General features: G+C 36.1%; 1 protein-coding gene and 1 long non-coding RNA gene across 2 annotated transcripts; one reads left to right on the top strand and one right to left on the bottom strand.

Annotated features, from left to right (window-relative positions):
* Window positions 1-3,493: 3,493 nt before the first annotated feature.
* On the bottom strand, window positions 3,494-4,501 carry LOC129748540 (uncharacterized). The gene is made up of 3 exons (XR_008737761.1): window positions 4,433-4,501; window positions 4,309-4,373; window positions 3,494-4,240 (listed from the first exon to the last, which is right to left on the bottom strand). It is a non-coding gene; the product is annotated as an uncharacterized LOC129748540 (long non-coding RNA).
* A 1,387-nt stretch (window positions 4,502-5,888) lies between these two features.
* LOC129742964 (transcription factor Sox-1-like) lies at window positions 5,889-6,540 on the top strand. Its single transcript, XM_055734907.1, has 2 exons — window positions 5,889-5,894; window positions 5,965-6,540. Exons 1-2 carry the CDS (start codon window positions 5,889-5,891, stop codon window positions 6,538-6,540), a joined length of 582 nt encoding a protein of 193 aa, XP_055590882.1.
* The last annotated feature ends 2,639 nt before the right edge of the window (window positions 6,541-9,179 follow it).

The raw sequence follows: 9,179 nt of genomic DNA, 5'->3' as shown, positions 1-9,179 counted from the left end.
TGGAGAGATCGATCACTGAGAAGAAGTTAGATTTTTCTATCCTACCTAGGATACCTAGCATGTCGGGAAAAGGGTAAGCTTCGTTTTTGGTAACTTCGTTAATACGCCTACAATCAAGACAAATGCGCCATTCACCGGACGACTTCTTCACAGGCAATAATGGATTGCACCACGCTGAGTGAGATTCTTCTATTATGTCAAGTTCAAGCATACGTTCAATCTCTTTATCGATTTCCTTTTGAATATGTGGGGAACATCTATATTGAGGGGGTTTTTTCGGTTGAGCTCCTTCGTTCAAAACTATTTTATGAGAAATCACATTCGTCCTGCCTAGTTTTCCACCGTTTATGCTTTTCAATGACTTAATAACTGATTCGAGTTCATTTTTCTCTTGTTGAGTTAAATTATGCTCAGTGATAATTGCGCTAAATTTATCATTTTCGGGGTGTTCTGGGAAAGGAAGTTCTAAAGTCGAATCTTCTATGTTTTCTGTTTCTCTAATCTCCGGTCCAGTTGGTTCTATGGTAAGTAAAATTTCATCTTTGTTATTCGTGAAATAATTTTCTACAAAATTTATTTCAGCGCTACTAGATATTTCTTCAAGATTACCGTCTTTTGAAATGGCTGGTCTTATTTGAAATGCGGACCAGAAATCTATACCGAGGATGAGTGGTTTAGATATTTGAGGAACCAGAAGGGTAGGAACAACATTTGTTTGCTTGTTAAAAGTATACGGAATAAATACAACGCCTTCACATTTGTGAGACGATGAATCTGCTGTTCTAATTCTTAGATTGATTGGATGGATTTGTAAAGCGTGTTTAGCAATTAATTCAGGTGAATTCAATATACTGACTGAAGCTCCGGAGTCTAATAATCCTTCTATTGATGAACCTAAAATCTCGACTACAATGCAAGGACATTTATGAGGTTTTGTATGAATTTGAAACGACTTAGAAAATTTAAAAAAATCATTTTGAGGGCAATTTTTTAATGAATCAGAAAGAGAACCCTCTACTGTCTTTCTGAGAATTGGTTTTCCTGTCTCGAGGTGGGAAATAAATGATTATTAGGGCAATTAGTTGTGATAACGTTCATATAACCACAGAAGTGGCAGAAAATTTTCTTTGGTTGCCTACAGCTTTTCCAGAAGTGTCCAAACTGGCGACAATTCCAGCATAAAATATTTTCCGCGGAAGTTTTCGGTATTGCTCCCGTGACCTCGGGGTTAGATTGTGTCGGTTTTTCAACGGGTTTAGCTTTGAAATTCGTTCTGTTAATAGCATTAATTTCTTGATAGTCCTCCTCATGAGTTTCGATAAGTTCATCTTCTACATTGTTCACTTGATTTGGTCTAAATCTAGGAATTTGAGCATATGTTCTGTACATAGACTTGTCTAACGCGTGGCAAATTGTAACCAAATCATCAATGTGATCGATTCTATAAAATGTCAAGAATGGTTTGTAGTCATCTTTCAAATTTTCTAATATAATTTCAAGCTTACGAGATTCGGGCATAGGTTTTGTTAATTGCTGAGCTAATTTTTCAAATACCATGACAAACGCGCTGAATGTTTCATTCGGGTGTTGTCTTCTATCAAGAATTTGTCTTTCAATTACAACGTCTTTGTTAGGCTGTTCAAATCGTAACCGAAGCTGGTGTTTGAATGAAGTCCAATCATTAAACTTATGACGGAAAGTATAGTACCATTCTTCAGCCTGTGATCCTTCTCTAAAGAAAAATAACGCCTGATTAAGCAAATCTTGTTCAGATACTCTATTGCTGTTTGCGAGAATTTCGACTCTGTTAATAAATTGAGTTACAGTGGGACCTTTAGAATCACCACTAAACTGAACTCTCCATTTCGAAATGGGAACCTGCCATTGATTCGTTTCTCCCATTGATACGCGATAATTTCTTGAGTAATCATTCTCTCTGAATGGAGTCTGAGGCTGAAAAGGTCTTGGTGGAATCGGAGGGGGTCTATTTATCGGTGAGGGTGATCTGGCTAACTGCGGTGGCGGTCTTAACGGAACATTGTAGAACGTTTCTACCGGCGACGGAGTTTCTACGCGTTGTTGCTCAAATATTGGCAACATTTTAGCCATCATTTCGGTCATTTGAGATGCTAACGTTTGCTGAATGAAATGGCTTATGTCGTTTTTGATAACTTCCATCTGCGGACCGAAATCGAAAGTAGTTGCTTCGTTTTGTTGAGTCAAATTTTGTGTATTCGGGATATTCGTTCGATCTTGCCTAATGCTAGGTTCCTCCCACGCACGATTAAGCTGAATTGCTTGAGGGACCTGAGCATTTTTATCTCTCTCGAGATGATCTTTTCTACGCGGTAGCAAAACTTCTTTGGAGTAAAACGGAAAATTCAAATTTGGTTCTAGATTCGCGGGGGGAATATTGGTTTCATTTTCAGTCGGTTCTGTGCCTCCAATAGCTTCATCGAGAAGTCCTTCTTCTAAATCTTGCGGTAAAGGATGAAAAGATAATCTTTTCTCGGTTCGCGGTAAATTTGAAGTGGTAGGAGTTTCCGGTTTTTTCTTTTTCGCGGTCGACATATCCGAAAGGCTAAACGTAAATTGATTCATTTTCTCTTCAAAACTACGCGAGAAGTCCTGTGAATAGTTCAATTGAGGACCCGCCGAGGGCAAACTTTCTCTACGATCACTCGGTTTACCGTATCGCTCTAATAAAATTTCTATATCAGATATCAATTCTTCTTTAAGCCGTTGTTGCTCACGAGTTGAGGGATGCGCGCGAATTGCTCTTAGTCGGCAGTGACGTAACCGTGAAATGTAACGTGAATCGGGATAAGTTTCAAGTAAATGCTTCAAATCTTTTGTTTTTGTTTGAATCGTTCTAAACTCTTGACCAATATATGTTTTGGCAAAAGACGTTTTTGGTTTTAGAATTTCCTCTAATTGAGCTTTTCGTAGTTCAGATCTGTTCTGAGGTGCTTCAACCGAAATTGGCAAATTTCTAATGCTTAATTCAAATTTCACCTCGTCTTCCAGCAAATCGTTCGGATTTATGTACGATTCGAGTTGTTTTTTAATATTAGAATTCATTGAAAAAAACTTAGTCCAGTTCCAAAATCGAAATAAATGTAATAATTGAATTTGATAAAGAAAATAAAATAATTAAGAAAAAATGCAACAAATACTAAATTAAAGAAAAAAAAAACCAGTCCATATAAAACAAATCATCCACTGCGTTTCTGAAAGTAGCCGTTAATTGAGAAATACCTATTCACGTCTTCCAATCAAAATTGAGAAAAAAAAAATGCTAGAGAGAAAAAAATATGTGTTAAAGTTAAAAACTAGATCAGTAGAAATCCCACAATCTTAATTATACTATCATACATGAACTTATTACTGAGAAAAAAAAAATCTAAAATACAAAAATTTACTAATTCAGATAAACCGTTAGTTGGGCGCCAAATGTAACGGGGGGGAAGGTAGTAGGAGGCAATTCCTTAACGATCCTCCACTTCATGCGCCAGGTACCCGAGAGTACCGTGGAGTAGCAATTTGTCCCTATAGAAATACCCGTACCCAGCCAGAGACCTCAGGGCAGGCCTTGATCGCAAGAACACGTTCTAAACGAAAGAGAAGACAAACCCAAACCTAACGAATGATCCTACAACAAACAGCAACATCCAACAGGGTAGCGAGGTGTCCTTTGTAGGTTTTCCTCGCTAGAGCCTATACTACACGGATCCCGAAATACGCGGAACAAGGAAATCTCGAGTTTAAAATTGACCACTAGAGCGAAATCCTTTTAACTTTTTAATTGAGTGATGGTGGGGGAGGTTAGTAATTACAAATTTCATTGGTGTCTTATGTCTACCTAACCTTATTCTTGAGCAAGCGCTTGCGGTGGTGCTGTCGTTATCGGAAGTTGTTTTTTTCTTTACCCGGCTCGTACCGGGTTAATTCGATGATGTTGCCAGGGACCGTCAGAGGGCGGTCCAATCGCAAACGGTTTCATGCGACGTTTACGATGGTTCTTGTACCGGCTTCGAACGATTGCCGATTGAGTGGGTGAAAGGGGAAATTATGTTGTTCACCTCATTCGATGACCACGATGTTTAGTCGCGACCACAACCCAACTTTTCGACTTCGGTCGGGGTTGCACGGCCAGATTTCGACTACGGTGCCTTCCAACGAGGGATGCTCACTTAGCTGTTGATGACCCGGGTTGGGTACTCCCTTCTCGAAGGGAAACCTTCGAGAGCACGGAAAAAAACAACTTGTAAAACATGTGCGACCATAGGTCCAGTCACAAATAGTTACCTTGATATTTCTTTTATGCACTATTAAAAACTTTTTATAATCGCGTTTCTAAATAGTGAATGAGCCTAAATAAAATATATACAATATTTAATACTAACTCACTTTAAACTGCTCTGTAACTTACAAGTGGGCTCTACACGACTTAAGCACGTTTTTTTATAACTTTCTGTTTTCGCACCGTGATAACTCTCGTATGGTCAGATTCTAAATGAACGAGGCCTACTTGCAATGGGACTCTTAACCCCAAGAATACGATCACGACCCGAGGACTATCGGTAGGTCCGTTTTGCTTCCTCTTTCTTTAAGTCCGTCATTTATTGACGGCCCCAAACTTGATCGCATTCTCGCTACCAAGTTACTCTGCGTCTCTAGCTGAGTCAGTTTCAGAGACCAGGAACGATAGGGAGTTGCCTTAAGGTAGTGTTTATGCACGGAGAAAACATGTTACATCGTTACAATCTGCACGATTTATATCAAAATTTGTAGTTATACAGAAAGATGATACTAGGTTAAAGATTTTGTTGTACTAATTCGGATGGCCATCGTGAGTGGCAAACACCTGATACATGGCTTCCAACTTGTTGATGTACAAAATTAGTATTCGAGGAATTAATTTTGGAATTAAAATGGTTGGTTTCAAACTCTGAACTTGTTTAGTTATACTTCTATATAGTAAAAACCCATTCTAAAGGCAAAGTAGGGTATTTGTGTGTCTTTTTTTAAGTTTCAATACAAAAGTTTGATTGAATTGGAAATTGAAATTCACAATTTAAAATAAGTTTCCATACGTGAACGGCATATATCTACCTATGTAGTGCCGTGAAATGAAATGTCTCGAAGGTTGTTTAAGATTCATTCTCTGACTTGTTTGTTAACACTTATTTAAAACCTTTTAAGATCAAGTAATATCCCGTTACTACGTTGAAAAATCAACTTCGAAAAAATCCCCATGTGGGGGGAGGTAAAACCCCTAAACCTCTCCCCCCCCCCCTCCGTGTGCACGGCCTTGATTTAATTCAACAACATACATCAGATTTTTTATTAAAGAAATAAAACTATAGGAATCTGGTGAACATGAATGTAATAAAATATCGGCAACCACAACATTTTCCTTTGCTAAAAAGTTCAACAACCGGGTCCTAATATCAAGAAAGATTAAAAAATGGAGTGCGAGCAAAAATGGCAAACTAAATCCACCATACGCACTGTCGCATAATAGGCCCATTTTTGGATCCACACACATGTAGGAACGCATGGGTGCTTGGATTTGGGTTGGTTGGCTGGGCGCTAAGCGTATTGAATCTGTGGTTGATTTACGTTAAATAATGCATCATTTCTGGGTCTCAACTGGGCGATGTTTTTGGGCATTAGCTGCCGAAAAGTAGATGCAGTTTTTGGGGCGTTCAATCCATGATTTCATTACCACCAAATTCCTGCCATTATGTGGAACGATATACACGTATGAAAAATTACTTTCTTGAGGCTTATAAAATCAAGGTTCAACTCATCGGTTAGCATCAGTCACATTTCGTCGTTGTTCCAGGGTGTGTTTTCCAAGTTTTGGTACCGAAAGCAAAACGATGCAGGTTTGTTAAAAAATAAAAAAAAATAATTAGAAAAGCCTGAATTTGAATATTAACTTTTTGTCTATTCTAGACCGTTCTATCAGCCTTTGTTCTTGCCATTGTGGCAATTGTAGCTGTTGACTCTGCCGAATTCAATCAGGGGAGTAAATCAGTGGTCAAACGAGATCTATGGCAATATGCTGGGATTTCCGGCGGATATCACAGCGGCCTAGGATCATCGAATGGAGGTGCGGAAGAAAGCCACCATTATCAGGCTCCTCAAAAGCTGCAGCAGCTGAAAACTCAACTTCCGGCGGCTGAAGGTTGGGATGGTGGCCATCAGGAGCACTCGTGGATGCCAATGCAATTCAAGACTCCCATCGTCGTACACACGATAGGCCATGACTCCGGTGAAAAGGGACACTCCAAGAGTGGAGGACATGATGCCGGAAGCCACGGAAAGGGACATGAAGCTCATGTCTACTTAAACGAACACGATCACCATCATCATCACCATCATACCACCATTAAGGTCATCGAGGTTCCCAAGCCATATCCGGTGCATGTGGCCAAGCCCTATACCGTTTACGTTAAGAAGCCGATTTTTGTGGAGAAACACACGCCCGTCAAACTTCTGATCAAGAAGAAGTATCACTCCCATCATTGATTAGTTTCTAACTGTTTAGAATAACTCTTGAGTCACATTAGATTGGTAAGGCTGTAAATTTGATGAGTAATTCCATAAAAGAACTGAATATAAAGTATTTGAAAAGAACACTTGCAACTAACATTTTACTCTTGCATGACTGAAATCCACTTAAAATTCGGAAATGAGAACTTTTTAACATAATATGGTGTAACAGAAAATATCCTGAACACTTTAGCACAAACTAGCTTAAGATCCAAAAAAACGTAGATCCTCCAATTTAAAATAGTTGAAACTTTCAATTCCCTGGGTCAAATTTCACCAAATTACTTTTCTTGAGTTACTTACAGTAGGGGAGAATGAGGATACTTGATTCCTCAGCTATATCTCGAAACTGGAATATCTTACTGTAGTGAATGTAGGTGATTATGCAGGTTATTAATTTACATAGATCAAATGTTCTTGAAAAATAGAAAAAAATGCCAAATAGAACAAAACAACAATCCTATTATCTCATGAAAATTAAAATTTTAATTTTTAAGTTATCGCCAGGGCCTAATAAGGCCGTCTCGGGTGCCCCTAAAAGTCATTATATTCCATATACCATTTCGGAGAAAAACATAAGGGAAAGGTTTCCTAAATGGGCCTATCGGGTTAAATGACCCTACGGCTGTTTGGGGAAATGGATGACTAGACAGCTAATCTGACCAATGTATTTTGAGGGTGATACGCTTACGACATAAGGCAAGAAAGAATTTTATGAATTTACAAACTCAAAAAAATTTAAAAAATCGTACAAGGTTTTCATACATTTTGATGTAATATTTCGACTTTTAAAAATTATACGTAAAGAAGCTTAAAACAAAAACTAGGATTGTTTTTGTTTCTTACTCAAATGAACTTAAGAAATTTAACATATTTCAGCTTTTGTGGAGGTTTAATAATGATTATATAGTGGAATAATAGAGTGTTTTTGTATGCCCCCATCATGTTTGTAAAATGCCTCCATCCTAAAAAAAAGGTCAAATAGAATAAATAAATGATTTTTATCATTGAACCTTCAAATCTTAGCTGAATAACATCTTAAGAGAGAATTGAAGATCTAAAAACAGATTTGATAAAGTTTTTCTCATGGATGAACTGCCTCCATAATATGGCAACCCTAACTTTTGTTTTATTCCATAAAATTATAATATAATAGATTTTTATAAAACTCCAGCTTTGTCGTACGGAAATTATTACTTTCTAGCATTTCAATGAAATTATATGGAAATATTGCCCAAAAAAACAGAAATTTTGTTCAAAAAATAAATAGGCGCATTTAGCCCGCATGGTTTGAGGTTCGGCATTTTGGACAACACTTATAATAAAATCGTTTTCTTGGAAACAGAAGAAAATGTTAACATAAAAATTACTCCAATGTATAGAAAACAGATGCCTGCACACATGAATATAGTTTTTGTACACATATTCGATGAGATATTTGATTAAATCAGTGTTCTGCTTAATAGGCGCATATAGCCCGCTCCTCCCCTAATATTTTGAACATACGAAGGAACTGAAAATGACAACTAATCGAAAATGTAATCTCTGATATGAAGTTTAATGCAAAATTCATTTTTTAAATATATTTAACAACTCTATTACCAAATAAAATGTTCGTTTTTTTTTTTCGAAAAATCAAAGATGAGCAAATAAATATTTTGAATTTCTTCCCAGTGTGTCATAGTAAGTACTTCATCGAAAATAAAATAATTATTTTCCTCGTGACAATTGAGAAGTTACATTATAATTTCAGATTGAAAATCAAAAAATCAAAGAAAAATAACCAAAAAAATTCAATTTCTATTCCATGGAGATACAGATAAAAAAAGATTCAAAATGTTTAATTCAAAATCATAATTCAGATTTTATCCAGAACTATCCAAAAATCAATTCAGTGTCTTAAATTCGAATCATAATTGAAATCAAATTTAGACACGACTGCCATAAGTAGTAAAAAGAGTCGTTAGTTTAAAAAAATCAAGATTACAAATAAATTTAATATACAAAATTGAGAATCAAAATAACAATCAAGAATCGCAAATTGTATACATTTTTATTGAAATGTTTATATTAAAAAATAATTAAAATATTAAGTAATATATTAATTGAAAACACAAAAAACGTTTTCATGCAATGTTCAAAAAAGTTTAAATGTAATGTCGATAACAATTTTTGATCGAGAAAAAGATTCTCATTGGATCAAATATTAAATACAGAAACTTTTCTGAAAAAGTTTTTCCAAATGAGAAAAAAGTTAAAAATGAGTCATTAGTAAAAAAAAATAGAAAAGGAATCCAAATAAATTAAGTACTTTTGAAAATGATCTCGAGTTCTCAATCAAAATCATCAAACTGAAAGAACACACAAGACTAATATCTAAAGAGATTTAATCTCTGTTTTCAAATCTAGAAGAAGACAAGAAGAAATATATATTTTTAAAGAATCATTCATAACTTCGAGAATGTTTTATGGTGAACATAATTTAAGGATGGACGGTCAATTGGAAAATGTTATGCTGAATTCAGGATTTTTACTTCAGCAGAGAACAATTATAAAATAGAAATTCCTACCTCAGCATCAATAGTATAAGACTTCGGTTCTATCAGCTGGAAAAA

Source organism: Uranotaenia lowii, chromosome 2 (genome assembly GCF_029784155.1).
Source record: "Uranotaenia lowii strain MFRU-FL chromosome 2, ASM2978415v1, whole genome shotgun sequence".
Lineage (NCBI taxonomy): Eukaryota > Metazoa > Arthropoda > Insecta > Diptera > Culicidae > Uranotaenia > Uranotaenia lowii.
Note: the sequence above shows the minus strand (reverse complement) of the source record. Positions and strands in the feature narration are given on the sequence as shown.